Below are 21,402 nucleotides of genomic sequence, written 5' to 3' on the forward strand. Positions count from 1 at the left end.
TTATTATTTTTTAGAGCCAGACATTATGTACCCACTTCCATACATGTGCATTACTAAACCCTGATGTGATTTTTCAGATTGCAGCAGAAATTTTTCACCAGCTTTATCATGCAAAAATCACAAGCGCAGTCTCTGTCACGTCTCTCTGTTCAGAGTAACAGTGAAGCGCCTCCCCCTCTCCTCTCCTCCCCTCTCCTCTGCTCTGTTCTGCTCTCTCTCTCCGTCTGGATCTGTCCGTCTCTGTGCTGGTGTTCAGTGGCAGCGTTTCTTTTCACTGCAGGGGCAGCTTCATTCTCTCCTCCAGGATGTCGGGCCTTCTGACCAGCTCTCTTCTGCTCTTCCTCTCCCTGACGCTGTTCCAGATCCCCACACCAGAGGCAAAGGTAAAGCAAACACCACATCACACCCTCATCATGTGTGCTTGCTCAGACCGAGTGCTTAATTCACTCTGATTTCTCTATAGCTACATCTTAACCTGCATGTTATCTTCCTTCTGCCGTACAGAGGTTTGCATTTGGTGCTAAATGCCAATTTCATTCGGTTTAGGGGCCCTTTTCTATTTCATTTCAAATATTTATGTATGAATTATTGCACATGGGTCATATTAAATATTCACAATGTACCATTTAGGTGGTTTTTATATGTTGTGCTTTGCTGTGTGTTAATTTCTGCTAAACTGATATGTCACCGAGAGCAATGAGATCAGTGGAGCCAGATGGCGTGAAATAGGGCGTACAAATCTTCATTGCCTGGCAACAACAGAGCGCATATCAACAGGGCTTTACTGTCGAATACTATCCTGATTAAATTCTGGAAATTTCTCAGAAAGCCAGTGCACAGAAATGGATGCAGAGCAAACAGCATTTGCAAACAAACCAAGATCACATTAAACATTACAAGCATCTTTGCCATGCAGAGCTCCATGTTATTTTAGGAAGGCAGACAGCGTGAGACTTATAACACGTCTTGTTTGTACTTGTTGACTCTGCTGTTCTAGTGCTGGTGAACCAAAAATATTCTATTGAATTAAGAAAAACCTTATTTGCAACAAGCACATAAAAAGGTAATTAACGTTTAGAATCAGTTATGACCCCAGGCCATTGCTATGATGTTTTGAATGTTATTATAGTGCATTGCTATGCATTTGCCAAGGCAACAGGGCCTGAATTATTCTAATCTCTGAATCCTTTTATCATAAAAATGAAAGTTCAGCAGTACTGATGCATTGGAGAGATCTGTGGACTGCTGATTTAAAGCTGTGAATTTAGTTAACTAGTTTGTAAGACATGAGAGAGCATATGTAGCAGTCATTAGTGTGTGCTCATGTTTTCAGCACCATGGACAGCAGCAGTCACTGAAACAGTCATGTTGAGCTGAATGTAAACGCTACAGTGATTTTGGGAAAGTGTGAAGGATTATGGGCCGTATCTGACGGACAACACAGGATAAAATCAATAGGAGAGGAAGCACAATCTCATTAGCAGAACAAACAGCCGCTCTTTCACTCCAAGCGGAGGAGGAACGCTACCATGGCAACAGCTTTCAGAGAGCACTCTCAGTTTTCTTCCACCCATCCATCCATTCATCCGTCCACCCATTTATACTGTAACATTTTATGTAAATAATACTAAAACAACACTGAACCCTATATATATTATATATTATTATAGTTTTTAATATTTTAAATTAGTTCTTATTTTTATATTTTCAGTTTGCACTTTAATTTTTGTTTTAATTTTAATCATTTTGTTATTTTGCTATTTGGTCTTATTTGTTTTATATTAGTTGTTTTATTATAATTTATTTAATTTTAATTAAATATTTAAATATATATAAATAAAGATTTAAAATGATCCAATATATGTGAATAAATTCGGTTCATTGTTGTTTTAGTATTATTTACATACTAAAATAGTATTTGATATTTTGAATTAGCTGTTATTTTTATATTTTCAGTTTGCATTTTAATTGGTTTTAATTTGACTCATTTTGTTGTTTCCTTGTTATTTTATTCGTTTCTTATTAGTTGTTTTATTAGGGGTTTTTTTTACAATCTATTTATCTTTATTTTTAAGCTTTAGTAGTTATTACTAGAATAAATATTAGTATTTATGCCAGTTAGTTTCCATGCCAACATTTTTCTAAATTTTTTATTTAATTTTAATTTAATATTTCAGAGATAATTTTTTTAAATGGTTTTATTTAATAACACAGACTGGATTTTTTTAAAGATTTTTAGGATTAATTTTCTCAACTAATACTTATATTTTATTTTTAGCTTTTTAAATTACTAAAAATATTTTTAATAGTTTTAGTTGTAACAGCACTGATTGAATTAAACTGTAAAAACGTTTTATTGTAAACTGTTTTTTACACTTGCTATTGTGTTTTATGCAAAAAAGTGAGTGCATGAAGCATATTTTTCAGTATCTTTATTTATTAAGTGCAATCCCATGAAGTATATTGATGATTTCCAATAAATTGTATAATGACACACACAACTAGATGCAAACTGATGTGACAGAGCACTTTAGCTGGAGTCTACAGGAGCTGTAAAGTAAGTTTGCAGATAGTTGTTCACGTTAGAAACATTTCCATTGGCGCAGTATTGCGGAGTGGAGCAGATGGTAAGGAACCGGAGGACATGGACACCACTTGAACTCGTGGTATAAACAGCAAGATCTCCCACACGCGCAATGTGTACGTCTGGAGCGCTACAGACGTCATAATGCGCCAGAGTGAGTCACTGATTCAACTCCCACAGCTCTCAGAGAAACCCTGCTCCTTTAGTTTCAGACGTCACTATATCTACCTCATTTATTATTAAATCACAACAGCCCCGAAATACCACATAAAATTTGAAATGAGGAACTGACTCCACAAAAACAGTTTCATTTATCATTATGACACAGAATATGCTTTAGTAGAACACAAAACTTGCACATATGGTAGTTTTGGAGCACCTCTGCTTGTATCTCAGTGCGTGCTTGGTGATTTAGAATAATTATGTTCCACACAGAGGGTGAAGGCAATGTCATGACTCAGCAGTTCGTTTATAACCTCAGGCTTGAGCTCGAGCTCATTTCGGTGGCTAACATGAGTAGAGAAACAGATTTAAGGCTTCAGACCATAAATCACTGCTTAAACACAGGTCTCCTATCAGTAATGGTGGACATAGATCATCAGTGCCAGCGACAGAACTAATATACGCTGAAGAGGAGCTGGTTACTCATACTGTCAGAATGTGCTTGCTATGCACACTACAGTGATTTCAGGCTCTAGGAAGCATCTTTCTTTTCTTCTCAATAATGTGTGAGTGTAATTGAACGTCTGACTCAGAGGGGATAGAGAGGAGGCGTGAGGATGGGAGTACAGATGAGAGGAGAGGAAACATGCTTACTAATGCTTCCTCTCGAATGCATGAATGATTAGTATGTGAGGTGTGACTGAAGTGGGAGGTGTAGGCTTGTGTGTTTCTGTGCTCTGAAAAGGCAAATGTACGTCAGAATTCACAAATCATAAAATCTGCGCTTTCTGCCATTCATCAGAGTTGGTTCCCTTTAGGAATATATTAATTGCTAGTCAAGTCGAGTTTAATTTTCATTCTGCTACATGTGTGGACATATAGTGGAATGAGATGTCATGTCTCGCAGGATCACGGTGCTACATACTAGTTAAAAATAACATAAACATATAATAGTACACAAATAAGAAAAGCAATTATAGACCTATACAACAGTTAACCATCTGACTATACATATACTATAAATACTATAACTATAATAAATAGTTGACTACACATACAAAACTGAGACTACAAAAACTTTTACTGTACATGACGTTTTACAAAACAGACATTTGTACATGAAAAAAAAAAGTTTTGTACATGAGACTGTTCAAAAGAGATATTTTGTGCATTAAATTGTGCAGAAGAGAGATTTTCCCTCATGCACAATCAAACCTCTACAAATGATTCAGAATGCAGCAGCACGACTGGTCTTCAACAAGCCCAAAAGGGCCCATGTCACACCTCTCTTTATCACCCTGCACTGGCTCCCAATTGCAGCTCGCATCAAATTCAAGACACTGATGCTTGCATATAGAACAGCCACAGGCTTGGTGCCCGCCTACCTCCACTCACTGCTACCAATCTACACTCCCTCCAGAATTCTGAGATCCGCCAGTGAGCGACGCCTCATTGTACCATCACAAAGAGGCACAAAATCACTTTCCAGAACATTCTCTTACACCGTTCCTGGCTGGTGGAATGATCTTCCCACCGCTATCCGGAATGCCAACACCCTAACAACTTTCAAGCGACTGCTGAAAACCTCTCTCTTTCGACACTATTTGACTTAAATAAAAATAAATAAATAAATAAATAAATAAAAAATTTTCTACTCTTGTACTTATTTGAACAATGCCTGTTATATGGTAATATGAGCACTTTATGACAAATCGCTTGATGTATTCCCCACCTGTAAGTCGCTTTGGATAAAAGCGTCCGCTAAATGAATAAATGTAAATGTAAATTTTGAAGGAAGAAGTGCATAGTGAAAAATGATTCATAGTGCAATGCACAAATAAACATATAATTCTATTGAGTCTTTGTAGCAGCGAGTGTTTATAGAAAGTGTCTAATGTACATAAGTGTGTTACTACTGGTGGTTTGTATAGCCACCACTCACCTGTGTGTAGCACACTCAGAATTGCACTTAGGAAAACAGTCAACAGTTTTAATGATTGCATTATTAAATTGCATTAAAATTAAACCAATGACTGTAATCAATACAGCATCTATAACAATTCTGAATTAATATAATCTACCCATAGCTTCACCAAAGCTCCGCCCACCAAAGACACGTCACCTGTCAATATAATAAACCAATGGAACAAACCTTGCAGCATCTCGGTTTTACAACAACAACAACAACAACAACAACAACAACAAAGCTGAAATGAATCCATTAAAGAATCTATAACAATTTTAATTAGCGTAATTCGCAAAGCTATGGCTAGCAAAACCAAAAAACTGCCCAAAGACCAGTCACCTGTCAAACTAAACCAATTTTTGAGTATTTTAAGTTAACAACAACAACAACAACAACAACAACAACAACAGATGTTTAGCTGAAGCTACCAAAATAACTGAACTCGATTATAGCATCTACAACTATTTTAATTAACGTAATTTCCCAAATCTATCGATGCCGAAACATACCTCACATGTCAGCATAGCAAACAAACGGAACAAATTTAGCATCGCCATACGCATTTGTACATGAATGGAGGGCCCCATTCCATCTACCATCTACTTACCGGTGCGCAGACTAACTTCATCCTCCACTCCATCCTGCAGTAAATTCATATTCATCTGTGTCGTTCCATATAACTTGTTTCCATGTTTCTTTTCACCCGTTGTCCAAATCCCACGTTTCGCGTGCTAACGGTCATAGTGAAAGCTGATTGATTTGAATGGTTTGAAAACGCCGTTGACGCTGCGTCATTTAAATATTAATTCTGATTGGTCAGTTTAGGAACGAGAGCGGTTTACGGCGTATAAAAGAAAAAAATCTATTTTATACACATTACTAAGTAAAATAATTAGAACAAAGCTGAAGTTTTTAAAAAATTTTGGCCTTGGCTACTGGCAGAAAACGTTCGATTTAACTATTGGTTAAAAAAGGGCGGGCCACTCCCGGAAATAGATGTGTTTTCTCAGGACTCCTTTTTCAGTGATATGACAGGAAGTATTATTTTATGTGTGGTATTTAAACATTTTTACAGCAACCTTAAAAAAAGCTCTGTTGTTTATTATAGGGTTTAAAATATAGGTAGGTTAGTTAGTTGACAAATAAGAATATATGGGCCATTCTACAGAATTGGTGCAGATTGCTGTCCTACAACCAAAAGACACATTTAAAAAGCATTTAAGTATTTAAATCTTAGATGTTTACTAAGATCCTATTGAAACCCACGATAATATTTAAAATATCAGTAAGCTTAATATATAAAATCATCATTTAGTGGTTTTACTGATTTTTCAAAAAAATATTTATTTTATATTTGCTTTGTAAATTATGAAACTTTATGTAAATAAAAATGTGTCCCGCATTTTCATGTCACTACCAAAACAATGTATGTTTTAGTCGATTAGAAGATTTTAACTACACCCCTATGTTTATGATCAGAAAATATTCCTTTGTCCTTCTCTCGTCTAGCTACATAGTGAGTAGATAGGCCCCATCATATTGACGTAAATCTGTTAAAAAATCTGTGTGTAACTTTAAAGAACTTCACTACCGTACACCATTCTTCTTAAATTAAATACATTTTTTTGGGTGTTTCTCTATAACATTTAGTTTTTATATGTGTACAAGTGTTCATAACAGTGCTAGCTAACCATGTGCTGATTAGCATCTTCGAACTAGGTTCAAAACTACCTAAAATTGTCACTAATGAAACAGTCACGACTGAAACATTTGGTGAAGTTTCGGTAGTGACATCTTTGTTCTTTTGGTTGTTATCCCATAACATGTCATCATTGTTTCGGTAGTGACAATAATGAACAAATAATCCTTTATTTGGGGGAAATAAACAAAAAATGAGTACAGTTATGCAAATTTGTAGTATTTTAGTATGTTTTAGTGGTGTTTTAACATACAAGCTGAAATTCTGTAACATGATGTGGTCGCTACCAAAAATGTGCAGTCACAACCAAAACATGGGATGTTTTGTCAAAAATAAAGTATGCTGAATTATCAACTAAGATGCTATGATAGTGTTTGGTTCAATATATATTCATCAAACTAATGAATCTTAATTTAAAATCAGTATGATCAACTTTTTGCCTTTTACAAAGAAAAACTAAATTCAAAATACAGCAAACCTCATAAATGCACTTTTTAACTTTTTAATAAAATAAAATATATATATATATATATATACATATTTACCAGGAAAATGTAAGCAAAATCTTAATAAGTCATTATAACTCTTCTTATAAAATTCTATATTACTGTGTTTCATTAATGACAAATGTGGGGGAAAGGACAAACGTTCCAAAACTTTCTGGAAATACAATATGAGAATTAACTGCACAATTACTAGAAACGTTTACCTTGGATATTATACAATATGCATACATAAAAACATTTGTAGAAAAAGACATTTTTTCAAGACCTTTCCATCTCTGACTTTAAAACCAATTTTGTAGAATAGCCAATATATGTAATCACATAATATATCCCACTATTTGTTTTTGTTGCTGGAACATTTTTAATAATTTACATAATAAATGCTCATAAAAGCTTGCATAACTGAAAAACAACATGCATAATGTTTGCTCTGAATGTTCAGAAAGGATCATTGAACATTATGAAACAATAAAAACTGGAAACTGCATAATAAGCAGCTCTATTAATGAATTAAATTTGTCTTTGTATACTGCCATCCATGATAGCCCTATTTAAGAGTACAATGACTAATAAATAATAATAAATAAGACTTGTCTGTACCAAACACAAAAGTTGTTTACCACAGAAACTAGAGACATTTTTCCCCAATCATCTGTTTGATTTCTTTCTCTTCCTGTCTGTTTTTGTCAGCCTCTCTCTGCCATGCGTGGAGGAGGTCGCAGCTATGACAGCCAGGCAGGTGGAGTCCGTCTTCGAAGAGACCTGCGTGATTCAGTGCCCTACGAGGCCCAGATGATGTCTTACCCCACTGCTGACTTCAGGAGTCGGAGCAATGATCTGTACTATCAGCCGGAGGTCTTGAGAGCTCAAGGTCTTGGACAAGCCCTCCAGCGGCTGGTGGAGAACGATCAGAGGCGAGAACAGGAAGCAGCTTATCTGGCGTCAATGCTGCGGCTCTTGAATGAGGCACAGAATAACGGACAGGGCAAACCAGAGGAAGAGGAGGAGGATGAGAGCGATTTCCAGGGCCCGTACCCGCCGGACTACGATGAGACCGAGCAGGCCGTGAGCATGGCGAAGCCCCAGGCTTCATGGCAGGGCCTTCTGGATCCTCAGCTTACTCAGGCTCTACTGAACCGCTACAAGCAGGAGAGACTGATGCAGGCTGGACTCGCTCCAAACACCAACAGGATTCCAGAGAGAGAGCAGGACAAAGACCAAGAGATGCTTAGGTAATGAAAACATGTCGTACAGAACCAAACCAGTGCTGGGTTATTATTTAATACAGTAAAACTATTAAAAACATTTTGTAAAATTAATTTTTTGTAATTGATCAATTTGTTGTTGTTGTTTTTTATAGTCTATGATTGAAACAAAGCTAACTGAAATAAGCTGAAACATTAAAATTACTAACTGTAAATAATTAAAAACTACAACTGAACTAAACCTAACTGAACCCAAATAGCAATGTTTTAAAAAAGCGCATAACAAAATGATAAAAAATTACACTAAAATAAAATGAAAACTGAAAATATAGTACAAAAGCTAATCCAATATATTAATAAAAATATAAATATTAGAAAAAAACTAAAAATAAGACTAGAAATGCACATATTACAAAATATTTCCTTAAATGAAAATGAAAACTGATAATAAAGAAATATTAATAATATAAATATTAGATAGTAAAAATTAGAAGTAAGCATATTAGAAGTATTAGAAGTTATTAGTATTAGAAGTAAAAATAAAACAAAACAGTAATATTTTAAATATAAACTAATAAAATTGACAAAAGTACTTAACAAAATTACTATAAATTAAATTAAATCTGAACGAAAATTAGAGCTAAAATAAAATTTAAATAAACTAATAAAAATGACAAAAGCATACTAAACAAAACCAATTAAGATTATTTAATTACATTTTAAAATATATAAAATAAAAGCTAATTAAAAATAATATTTAAAAATGGAAATGAAAAACTTTAAACTACAATTAAAAATAAATAGTAATATATATATAAAAAACAACAACTAAAAATGACAAAACCACATAGCAAAATGACCAAAAATGTAACTAAACTTAAAATGAAAACAGAAAATAAAAGGTAATTAAAAATATTAATAATACCTAGAAAAAAGTAAATAAATATTACTACAATAACGTTGCAAACAAATGCAATTTATTATAATTAGCTCTCCAAAAAATCATGAAGACAACCTTTTTTGGGGGGAATAGCATGCACAGATGAATTGTGTCATATTAGTATGGTGAATTTTTAATTTCAAGTTGTCTTTAAGCAAACATACATTTTTTTCGGATTTATGAGTTTATACCTTAAAATTCAGCCCTTTTTCTCATATTTCTGAGTTTACGTCTCACAATTATGAGTAATTTATATCTCAAAATTCTGACATTTTTCTCAGAGTTTATATTTCACATTTTTTTGTCTTTGCAATATTAAGGTATCTTGTTGAGAAGATCCTCTCCAGCTTGGCATCGAGTGGCGGTCAGGGAGCCCCTTCAAACCAGCGTTCTAAACGGGACCTGAGCGCTGTGGCCAACATGGAGCAATCTGGAGGACCCGCCCTAAAACGCTCCCGCCGGTCCCTAGACTCCGCCCCTGGTCCCTCCCCCCAAGTCGAGGCGTCGCTGCTGAGGGTGAAACGGCTCGACGGCGACGTGGACGACGACGGGGTCACAGGGCAGAGCAACAGAACGCCACACGTTGGCCTGCAGAGAATGAAGCGCATAGACACTGACCTGCCGCCCCCCAAAAAACACAGCCGCAAGCGCAGAGCCCTGACCTACGACCCCGCTCTGATCGCACAGCACATCCTGCAGTACCTGCCAGCCTAAAGAGTACATGAAAGTGAAAGGAATAAAATAGAGAAATTGAGGGAAATCTAGACAGACAGAGCAAGCGAGAGTTTTAAACGGGACTGCAGCATTTCACTTGCTTACAGATACGCCAGCGTTCATTGTCACCTGCCTAAATCTAATCAAGGCCTGCTTGCCGAGGTATTCTGATATGATGTTACTCTGTTTCAATGTTATACTATAATAAATCCCACACACATAACAGCTTATGGAATATGCTTTTTGTTTTCCTATTTTCTGGTAACTTTATACAGTATGGTAGCCCTTTTCTGCCAAAAAAATGAAAAAAGTAATTGTTCATACTTCACAATTCTGACCTTTTCCCTCAAAATTAGTGATATGAGTTTACAACTCACAAGTTTATATCTTTGAGTTTATATCTCAAAATTCTGCCCTTTTTCTCATACTTCTGAGTTTACGTTACAATTCTGAGTATCTCAAAATTCTTACGAATCCGAATTTTATGCCAACACGCTGCCTTTTTTCTCATACTTCTGAATTTACATCTCAGAATTTATCATCTCAGAATTCTTACTTTTTTCTCAGATTTGAGTTTATATCTCAAAAAATCTGACTTTTTTTCTCAAAATTCTGAGTTTGTATCTAAAAATCCTGACTTTTTTTTCTCACATTTATGAGTTTATATCTCAAGATTGTGAGTTTCTATCTCAAAATTCTGACTTTTGTCTCAGATTTCTAATTTTACATCTCACAATTCTGAGTTTATATCTCAAAATTCTAACTTTTTTCTTAAAATATTGAGAAAAAAGTCATAATTGCAAGATATAAACTTCCAATTCTGACTTTCTTTCTTGCAAATTTATATCTCATAATTCTGACTTTTTTCTCTGGTTTCTGAGTTTTCATCTTGCAATTCTGGCCTATTTTCCTCATAATTCCCAGAAAAAACTGTAACGTCGAAAGTCTCAGTTACCTTTTTTATTTTTTAATTCTATGGTGGAAACAGGCTGCCATAATACAGGCATTAAATGACATTACTGACAGAAAAAATCAGTTATTGGCTTGCATAAGTAGCTCATTGCTGTTTTTGTCAGAATAAACAGGATCAAGGTCACATTAACCTTTAATACAGATTCATATAGTTTTAAATGAAACAACATAATAAATAAGATCTGTTTGGCTAATGCTGTTGATAACTCACTTGGCCCTTAAAAACAAAACCACACCCTGAGCAGGGTCATGCAAAAGTGCATTTAGGTGATGTTTTGTCCTGTGCATTGAGGAGTGAGTTTTTACTGAAGGCCATTTGCCTCTGAGCAACCCAGAATCTGTGAGTTCCTCAACAGATGAAAAGAGCATGACTCTGATTCCACAGAGATCCAAATATATCAGAGCTTTGCTACAGCTGTCAGTGGGTTTGGAGACACTGCGTTTCACATAGTGAGCAAAACAGCAGTAACTATAACAGCTGGTTCGCTCTGTGCTTTCAGTATTTTTTCCTGTGTTTAACTGAATGGCAGCTCTATATGAAAAACAAAATGATTTCTGAGTTGCTATATTGATTTTCTTAATGTGATAATAGCCATAAATTGAATAGGTATCAGGAGTAGGCCATTGATTATCAATAAACAAACATTATATAACCATCAACTGCTGTTCAGAAACTTAGCTACTGTGTGAAACAGGTCTTATATGTTATATTTACAGTAACTGACTTATGAATCAGATCAGTTGAATGTTTGACATAGCTATACTCCTACACCTACTATATACTGTTTTAGAATTAGAAATCAAGCTAAATTTATATATACAGTATAAGAAACAAATATATAGGAAACAAACGACTGAGAAACAAAAATGTCTGAAATCTATTTATTGCATAAGATATCCAGTACAGGTTTAAACAGCACAACACATCAGACCTTGCTTTATACTGCAGTTAGCAACAAAACAGGAGTCTACATGTCAAAACTGCTCTATGTGAGTTTCCTGTCCTCTCTTTCTCTGATTGGCTGTCTGAAGTGGTGTACCATCTTCTTAGTGTCATATGCATCCTATTCAAGCTTGATGACGTGTTTTTGTCCCTTGACTTGGCTTTGAAACACTGTGTGATACTAATCACTGTCCCAACTTCTTGCCCTCTGGGTTTGTAATCTGACTATTAATGAATTTGTGAAGGAAATCGTGGCTCTGAGTATATAAATGCTTTTCGATATTTGTGCAGTCATAAAATCTTGTACAAAAATACATATCTCTGCACTGCAAGTTTTGTCAAACAACAAAAATCACTGTAAGTGCTAATAAAGTGTATGTGAACGACATTTTGTTTAGAACTCTGCATTGCTTTTACAGTGGAAATGGATTAGAAGTTCATCACATTCAACATTTAATGCACCAGCTTGATAAAATCAAAGCCTATTAACATTATATCTGAAAAGGAAAGGAAGCACAACTAAGACAATGACTTGTTATATTTTAACAGTGGCTGAAAACATTTACGAACAGTGGCATGCAGTTTTAATGTCGGCATGAAGCATTTGCAATCGACTTTGCTAGTGTATTGTGACGTTTCCATATGAAACTGCTATCAGACAAGAAAAGAGGATTTCTTAAAGGAACAGTTCACACAAAAATGAAAATTTGCATGAAATTTGCATTCAAGATATAGATGAGTTTGTTACTTCAACAGAACAGATTTGGAGAAATTTAGCATTACATCACTTGCTCACCACTGTAGCGGATCCTCTGTAGTGAATGGGTGCCGTCAGAATGAGAGTCCAAACAAATGATAAAAACGTCACAATAATCCACAAGTAACCCGCACCACTTCAGTCCATAAATTAATGTCTGATGTGAAAAGCTACGTTTGCAAAAGAAAATAAATAAATTTAACTACGTCCATAATCCATTATAACGCTTCCTCCAGTAAAAAACAGTCCATCCCCTGTTGTTTTCTTACATCAAAATCCACCGAAATATTGTTTTAAAACAGTTTTGGACTGTTTCCACTTGTAAACGGTGCTTAATTTGTGCATATTTCTCTCCTGCTTCAGATGAGACTGCAGAAAGCAGTATTGTGGAAACAGGACACATATTTTTGCAATGGATTGATGTTAAAATGTCTTAATAATGGATTTGTTTTTAAGACACACATCTTTTTGCTTCCCAAGATGTTAACCGATTGACTGGAATCATATTGTGAATTATTATAATGTTTTTATCAGCTGTTTGGACTCTCATTCTGACGGCACCCATTCACTGCAGTGGATCCACTGGTGATTTAATTTAATTTAATTTTTAAAGTTAAAATAAATGAATAAACAAAAAACTGGCAACATATTTAATTTTTTATTTTTTTTTTACATTTTTCATCTAATGTTTCATTTTAGCTTTATTTTATTAACAATAACTATTTTTACAGTGAAAGTGGATTAGAAATGACATCACATTTAACATTTAATGCAATGGCTTGATAAAATCATAGCCTATTAACCTTATATCTGAAAAGGAAGCACAACTAAGACAATGACTTTTTTTATATTTTAACAGTGCTTGAAGACAATTACGAACACAACAGTGGCACGCAGTTTTAAAGTCGTCTTGAAGCAACTGCAATCAACTTTGCTACCATATTGTGATGTGTTTCTATGTAAAACTGCTATCAGACAAGAAAAGTGGCAGATCTTAAAGGAAAAGTTCACCCAAAAAATAAAATGTGCACGAAATTTGTAAAAAGTGCTTAATCTGTGCATATTTCTCTCTTGATTCAGATGAGATGGCTTTTTCACTGTAAAAAGCAGTATTGTGGAAAGAGGACTCATATTATGGCAATGGTTTGATGTTAAAATCTCTTGATGGATTTTTTTCTTACAAACACATGAATTATGATGATGTTTTTATCAGCTGTTTGGGCTCTCATTCTAACGGCACCCATTCACTGCAGTGGACGCATTGGTGAGCAAGTATAATGCTAAATTTCTCCAAATTTGTTCTGGTGAAGAAACAAACTCATTTAGATATTGGATAAGAAAACAAAAAGGCAAATCTTGATTTCATGCAAACTATAAATACGAACAATTATTTGCTACTTTTATCTTAAAGATGATCAAATGCACAAAAAACATGGAATCAAACATCACAGTTAATCCTCTAAATATAATAATTGAATTGAAAACCACATTCATGTGATCTGTTTGTGCATCGCAACAGGTCACAGAGACCTCGACTGTACCTTGGAAATGCACTAAAGAAAACAGCCTTTCCTCTATTTAGTGCCACCATTACAAGATCAGAGTACTGCTTCTCCTTAGGGGGAGAACTGACTCGGATACTGTTGCCAGGTGACTGTTTCTATGCAGACAGGTTATGTAAGCAGAATTCACAGGATGATGACATCATGCCGAGGGGGAAGAGAGAAGCGTCTCTTCACGCGTTTCCTGTCATCATTATTTTTCGACAGAGAAGTTCACAAACGACGTGATGAAACAGTCACTTGAGAGGGTGAGAAAGAACAGAGACGTGAATTACAGAAGAGAGCAGAGGATGCTGGGTCCAATGCTAGTGCCAGAAAAACAATCCCCAGAGAAACTAGATTACAGTCTTACCAGCAGTTTCTGACGGGAACAACTCAGGCCTGTTTTATGCTGCCAGTAGTAAGCCAGTCACTGAGAACAAAGGAGAAAACGATATTACATGATTAAAATGATAATGAGTGTAAGAAGACATTAGACTAAATTACGAAAATGAAGCAAGCATGCTATTATATGCCATTATAATTTAACAAATTAACAATAATTTGAATCAGCATTTATTTTTATACTTTTCCGTTTTAATTTAGGTTTAAGTTTTAGTAATTTTGTGAATATTAGTTTGTTTTTAAATATTTCTATTTAACTTTTTATTCACTTTATTTTAATTTTAATAATTTGTATTAAATTATGCAAAATAATCAAGCAAGCAGATTTAAGAGGAAAATAATTAATTGCGTATTTGTATTAAAAACTGTTAATTTGCCAACATTTACGACTGACGATAGATATTTTAAATTAGCTTTTATTTTTACACTTTCAGCTTTCATTTTATTTTTAATTTTGATAATATTAGTTGTTTTCAATATTTCTGTTTAAATTTAATTTAATTCAATTTTTTTTCAATGAATAAATAAAAAAAAACATTTATTGTTGACAAAATATGAAAATACTTCTGCCAATAAAGAGCTATATTAATCATTCATATGCTTCTATAATAAGTTTGAGTTTTAGTAATTTTGTTAATATTAGTTTTTTAATATTTATATTTAACTTTGATTAATGTTATTTCAGTTTAAAGTCATTTGTATTAAATTAAGCAAAATAATCAAGCAAGCAGATTTAAGAGGAAAACAACTGATTGCACATTTGTGTTAAAAAATATTAATTTGCCAACATTTATTATTGACTAGATAGACAGACATATAGATAGATTTGTCAATGTAAACCCAGTGTTTGTTCAGTACAATTTATGTGCTATCATAATATTTATTAATATTTTGAATTAGCTTTCATTTTTATACTTTCGGTTTTCATTTTTAGAATATTTTGTTGTATATTTAATTGAATTTAATTAATTTAATTTGAAAAAGTAAATAATAAATAAATAAATGGGGGATGTTAGTTATATTTCTTTCTTTTTTTTAGTTTACATTTATTTTATTAACAAGAACAATTTTTAATATTTTTAGATTTAGTTATCAATAATTCCACTGTATAAAATACATTTATGTTTAATATGTGAAAAAGAAAAAATATTTAGTGTATATTTTATTGCATAAATAATATTTTTTGAGATTTATTATTTAGGAAAAAACCATCAAAAAATCATCAACTAATTAAACTCTACTCTCTTATAATGGCCAGAAAAGCATTAATTGATTTTAGAGATTTTAGCAGTAACAAGTGCAGCATTTACCATCACCATCCTTGGCATCATCTGGCAGCAGGGCATCTTGGCGATTCCCCAAAACAAAAGCCAGCGTGGCCAGTATGCCGGCATCCAGCACCCCCAGCATGGCCAGTATGTATGCCCAGTGCACAGAGCAGTTTCCCGGGGAGAAACTACTCACACGCTCCCCGCACAACGCCCGCATCTCAGCACACGCCCAAGAGTCTGGGAACAACACACACGCCAGGGCCAAACAGAAGCCTGTGGCCAGAAACAGAGATGCCATTAGGAATAATGCACTGTCTAACATATTTCGTTTAGATTTCAGGTCAAGAAGAGCACATTTCAGTGCGGAGAGATTCAAAAAACAATCTGAATGTACTTCAGCTTTGCTGAATGTTTCTTGAGCAGCAAACCAGCATTTTAGAATGATTTCTGAAGAATCCTGTGACACTGAAGACTGGAGTAATGATCCTGAAAATTCAGCTTTGCATCACAGGAATAAATTACATTTTAAAATACATTCAAATAGAAAATAGTTATTTAAAATTCCAAAAATATTTCACATTTTTTCTGTTTTTACTGCATTTTTAATCAAATAAATGCAGCCTTGGTGAGCAGAAGAGACTTTAGTTAAAGAGTCTCACCTGCTGTGAGCTGCAGCCAAGCACAGATCTTATACACGGTCGCTGCGTTGCAGAATCTGAACAGACACAGGCAGCCCACGCTGGCCCACACCATGGTGAGAGACATGCACACCAGCACAGCGGGAGACTGGAAGGCAGGGAACGGGGTCAGGGTGTGAAGAGACCCCCGGCATTCTGGGACGGGCCAATCTGTCTCCATGCAGACCTCAAAGAGGCCCAGCGTCCCGGTCGGAGGAGCCGGACCCCCTCCTCGGTAGTGCAGCTCTCGTGTCCCCACCCACGATGGCTGGATGAGAATGACCACCTCGATCACGGCAAAGCAGAGCGTGCAGACGGCCCACAGCACGCCCACCGCCCGCGCACTCCGGATGAACTCGGTCTGATACAGACGGGCGACCTCGGACGAGTGATGCTGCATGCTGGAGACAGCTAGAGATGCCAATCAGCACAAAGATAATATTATGGCATGGCACGCTGTAGATCTACAACAACATTTTAGATGTCCATGTCATTTGTCCATAACAAAAAGGAATACTAGATATAATGTCATCATATACACTGTCGTTCTAAGGTTTGGGATTTTGCGATTTTTCATGCTTTCTTAACCCTCTGGGCCTCTTCGGTCATTTTTAGCTGAAAAAATTTATATTTTGAAATTTTAAAAATCATAGCTTCATCGGAACGAGATGATACTTGGTGACATTTGTTGCATTGGCTATATGAACACACAAAAAAATCACGAACATGATTGGGATATGTTAAAGGGCCATAAAAAAAAAGTCACACTTGGCTCATTCACAGTCAAAAATGACAGACATAGGAAATGAATGGGAAATATAAAACAATACGAAAACTCTGAGAAACTACAAATCAGATGCTCTGCAGAAAAAGAGTGCACAGCAATCAAGGGGTGACACTCTAAAATAATGAGAGTGCAAAACACACACACACAGAAACACATAGAAATGAACTGATAAAAATGCAGCAGAGCAAATTTTGAGAATATGTGAAATAAAATGTATAAATGGAAAAATACAAAAGAGTCTCTCTCACAAACACACACATGCTCAGAAATGAACTGGTAAAACTGCAACAGAGCAAATTTTGAGAATATGTGAGATGAGGAGAGCAATTCTCTTGTATTTTAATGTTTATTGTAATCATAATGCAACCTGATATTTATCTAACCAAAGATATCTAAACCTAGACAAAACGTAGTCTTTTAATATGTCTAAATGTATATCTAAAAGCAAAACCTAATAAAATGACTATCATGACTGATGATAGATATTTTGAATTAGCTTTCATTTTTATACTTTCAGCTTTCATTTTATTTTTTAATTTTGTTAATATTAGGTGTTTCAATATTTCTGTTTAGATTTAATTAAATGCAGTATTTGATTTTTTTAAATAAATAAATAAATTATTTTTGACAAAATATGAATATATATTTTTCCCAACAAAGCGCTATTTTAATAATTTCTATGCTTTTATAATAATTAATAAATAATTAATAATAATTTGATTATTTAGCATTTATTTTTATATTTCTGTTTTAAGTTTAAGTTTTAGTAATTTTGTTAATTTTTTTCAATTTAACCTTTATTTTATTTCAGTTTATAGTAATCTGTATTAAATTAAGTAATTTGTATTAAATTAAGCAAAGTTATTTTTTTCTATTTAACCTTTATTTATTTTATGTCAGTTTATAATAATTTGTATTAAATTAAGAAAAATAATCAAGCAAGCAGATTTAAGAGGAAAATAATTTTTTTGCATATTTGTATTAAAGAATATTAATTTGCCAACATGTATTATTGACTAGATAGACAGACATATAGATAGATTTGTCAATATAAAACCAGTGTTTGTTTAGTATCATTTATGTGCTATCATAATATTTATTAATATTTTGAATTAGCTTTCATTTTTATACTTTCAGTTTTCATTTTTAGAATATTTTGGTTTATATTTAATTGAATTAATTTAATTTAATTCAATTTGAAAAAGTAAATAAATAAACAACTAAATAAATGGGGGATGTTAGTTATATTTAATTTTTGTTTATGTGTTTTTTTTAGTTTACATTTTTCATCTAATATTTTATTTTAAACCTAGACAAAACATAGTCTTTTAAAATGTCTAAATGTATATCTAAAAGCAAAACCTAATAAAATATGACAAAAAACAAACAAACAATGGCATTCCAAAAGCCTCTGTATATATGTATAATATGTATATAGGAAGATATACAGGAGCTTACATGACATTACACAAGTTTTTATTTTTTAATGACACCAAATGGCACAGTTCACTCTGTTTCAATGTGAAATGTTGCATTTATTGATTTTTTTTTTAAAATAAATATATATTAATTCTAATGGGAAAAAATAGCTCATTAAAATTGTATAAATATTGCACATTGTCATAAAACCTCCTAAACATTCTAAATAATAATCAAAAACTATTATTCAACAAAAATGTTTTACAATGATTTTCCTGAAAAAAAACCCCAAAAAGTTACATTTCAAGGCTTCAGTAAATTTTTATTCTTTCTTTTTTTGAAAGAAATTAATACTTTTATTCACCAGGGATGTTAAATTGCTAAAAAGTGACAGCAAAGTCTGTTAGAAAAGATTTGTATTTTGAATAAATGCTGTTGTTCTTAACTTTTTATTCATCAAAGAATCCTGAAAAAAGAATCTAAGGTTCCAAAAAAAAGTAATAAATCAGCATATTAGAATGATTTCTGAAGGATCATGTGACATTATAGACTGGAGTATTTAAAATATATTAAAATAAAAAACTATTATTTTAAATTGCAATAATATTTCACAATATTACAGTTTTTTTCTGCATTTTTAATGAAATAAACACAGGCTTGATAATCTTCACCCTTACCAACAGTGTCTCTGCAATACTTTTACAGTTTTTATTAATATTTTGAATACATTTTTTTATTTTTATTTTCTTTTTCTGTTTTCATTTTAATGTAATTTTTATGTGCTTTGTCATTTTTGTCAATGATGATCAAAAATGATATTTAATAGTTTTAGTTTCAGTTAACTATAAAGTAAAATTATTAAAAACATTTTTGTCACTAGATATAAAATAAAATAAAATAAATTACTTATTTTATTTCAGCTAGTCACCAAAATATCATTTCTTATTTTGATTTAGTTTAACTAGATACTATAATAATTTAATTTATTAAATAAATAAATAAATAAAAATAATTTAAAACATGAAATAGAAGTGAATGAAAACTATACAGACATAAAAATAAAAACACAAATTTACTAAAACTAAAATGTAAAAAAATATATAAAAATGAAACTAATTCAAAATATTAATACAACTATAATAGTATCTCTAATACTAAAATAACATAATATTATAATATTTTATATTTATTAATAATTATTATTTTTGTTAAAATTAGTCATCTCAGCTCTATTAAAAAACTATTAAAAAACATTAAAATACAAAAATAATTTTGATTTTAATAGTATATTAGTAAATTAACCGTAAATACTTTTTGCAAATTGTTAGTTCATGTTAACTAATTAACTAATGCTAACAAATGAAGCCTTATTATGAGGTGTCAATGTTTTACATGGTACTTTATGGTAATATCATCTTTACTTTTTACATTATTTACATTAAAGAATACCATGCTATTACAATGCAGCATGTCTTCTAAAAAACATAGTATTACCATGGTAAAAATGCTATTATCATGGTATTTTAACCTATAAACATCATAACAGATTGCCAAATGATAAAAAGGGACACAATGAACAGATGAAAGCTGGTGTCTACAGGAAAATGAAAACCTGAAAACCTGATCTCAACCTTTTAAAGGATGTAAACAGATGGATGAAGGAGATTCACCTCTCCGCTCTGGCTGATTCCAGGTCTCTTCCTCCCACTACAGGATCTGGATGACAAAAATCTCATTAAAATTGCATTGCTTGAGAGCAGCATCACGTAAAAATGTAGGAGTGAGTGAAAGAGAAATTGACCTGAATGGAGGGATTCTTCTCCTCCTCTTCCTCCCGGTGGGATCACGGCAGGATGTGCGACAGTAAAAACAGGCCCACGCCGCTTGCAACCATCTTCCTCGCACATATGGAGGGAGAGGAGAGTGAGAGAGGGGAGGGGGAGCGCTCGGCCATTCTGATTGGGAGGAGGAGGGTCTCTGCGCGCACGCACCCACACACACAAAGCAATGCAATCCAACGATGCACAATGAGAAAATTAAATTATCCATCAATCCCTTTGGGGGAAAAGAGAGAGTTACAGCTCATCGATCCTAAAAGCGTTACATTCCGCACAAAGAGGAAGGGAAAGAATAATACGTGGAGCAGAAGTGATGCATTTGAGATGAGCACAAGATACATTAGAAAGAAAGACGCAGAAGGGGAATAAACATGAATGGTGGAAGGAAGAAGCTCGTTTGTGCATCATTTAGCAGCTTCACTGGCTTATATGATCGATCAGCAGACATGAACATTAATGCTTGCTTGAAAAAAACAGTAACCAAAAGATTTAAAAGCACTCTGGTTAAATCTATTTAAAATACATTACCTAAAAAACAAATACATTAATAAAATGGAAAAAATAAAATTAAATTAATTACTTAAAAATTAAATACATTTTTTAAATATCTATATCTATATATATATATATTGTTTCTGTTTTTTGTTGTTTCTTTTAGCAAAAATTAAATAAAAATTATTTAAAAAATTAATTTAAATTTAAAATGAAATTACATTACATTAAATTATATATATATATAAAAGAAGAAAAAAAGAATAGATTTTTGTGATCGTCATTTAAATTACATTTTTACACTTTTTATCCATCTAAAATATAAAATAAATAAATAAAAATACATTAAAACATGAAATACAATTTAAAAATAATAATACTACAATAAATAATAATAATAATGATTATAATAATTTGATTATTATTATACAGAGATTAAAAGAGATATTAATGTGTGTGTGTGTATATATATATATATATATATAAATGACTATTAACAACTATAACACGTTGCTTGTTTGTTT

General features: G+C 33.0%; 2 protein-coding genes across 4 annotated transcripts; one reads left to right on the forward strand and one right to left on the reverse strand.

The window, feature by feature from the left end:
* The first annotated feature begins 192 nt into the window (after positions 1-192).
* Positions 193-12,079, forward strand: pcsk1nl (proprotein convertase subtilisin/kexin type 1 inhibitor, like). Its single transcript, XM_051117099.1, has 3 exons — positions 193-383; positions 7,608-8,149; positions 9,383-12,079. Exons 1-3 carry the CDS (start codon positions 306-308, stop codon positions 9,774-9,776), a joined length of 1,014 nt encoding a protein of 337 aa, XP_050973056.1. The 5' UTR covers positions 193-305; the 3' UTR covers positions 9,777-12,079.
* On the reverse strand, positions 11,905-20,500 carry lhfpl4b (LHFPL tetraspan subfamily member 4b). Of its 3 annotated transcripts, XR_007828259.1 has the most exons (7): positions 20,350-20,500; positions 20,219-20,264; positions 16,325-16,753; positions 15,705-15,938; positions 14,363-14,422; positions 13,289-14,249; positions 11,905-12,222 (listed from the first exon to the last, which is right to left on the reverse strand). XR_007828259.1 is itself a non-coding variant. In XM_051117100.1 (6 exons), exons 3-5 carry the CDS (start codon positions 16,740-16,742, stop codon positions 14,397-14,399), a joined length of 678 nt encoding a protein of 225 aa, XP_050973057.1. In that variant the 5' UTR covers positions 16,743-16,753; positions 20,219-20,264; positions 20,350-20,500; the 3' UTR covers positions 11,905-14,249; positions 14,363-14,396. The 3 variants fall into 3 exon arrangements, 2 of the variants coding, with proteins under 2 accessions (XP_050973057.1, XP_050973058.1); XM_051117100.1 differs by having other exon boundaries at positions 11,905-14,249; XM_051117101.1 differs by having other exon boundaries at positions 11,905-14,249; positions 20,180-20,264.
* Between the last annotated feature and the right edge of the window lie 902 nt (positions 20,501-21,402).

The sequence above is a fragment of the Labeo rohita genome, chromosome 8 (assembly GCF_022985175.1).
Source record: "Labeo rohita strain BAU-BD-2019 chromosome 8, IGBB_LRoh.1.0, whole genome shotgun sequence".
Lineage (NCBI taxonomy): Eukaryota > Metazoa > Chordata > Actinopteri > Cypriniformes > Cyprinidae > Labeo > Labeo rohita.

What these genes read in the sequence shown, in the direction of transcription:
- pcsk1nl (XM_051117099.1), top strand. Translation starts at nt 306, where the DNA reads ATGTCGGGCCTTCTGACCAGCTCTCTTCTGCTCTTCCTCTCCCTGACG. An exon ending in TCCCCACACCAGAGGCAAAG is followed by an intron (nt 384 to 7,607) that starts GTAAAGCAAACA and finishes TGTTTTTGTCAG; the next exon opens with CCTCTCTCTGCCATGCGTGG. An exon ending in AAAGACCAAGAGATGCTTAG is followed by an intron (nt 8,150 to 9,382) that starts GTAATGAAAACA and finishes TGCAATATTAAG; the next exon opens with GTATCTTGTTGAGAAGATCC.
- lhfpl4b (XM_051117100.1), bottom strand. Translation starts at nt 16,742, where the DNA reads ATGCAGCATCACTCGTCCGAGGTCGCCCGTCTGTATCAGACCGAGTTC. An exon ending in TTGGCTGCAGCTCACAGCAG is followed by an intron (nt 15,939 to 16,324) that starts GTGAGACTCTTT and finishes TTCTGGCCACAG; the next exon opens with GCTTCTGTTTGGCCCTGGCG. An exon ending in TGATGCCAAGGATGGTGATG is followed by an intron (nt 14,423 to 15,704) that starts GTAAATGCTGCA and finishes CTTTGTTCTCAG; the next exon opens with TGACTGGCTTACTACTGGCA.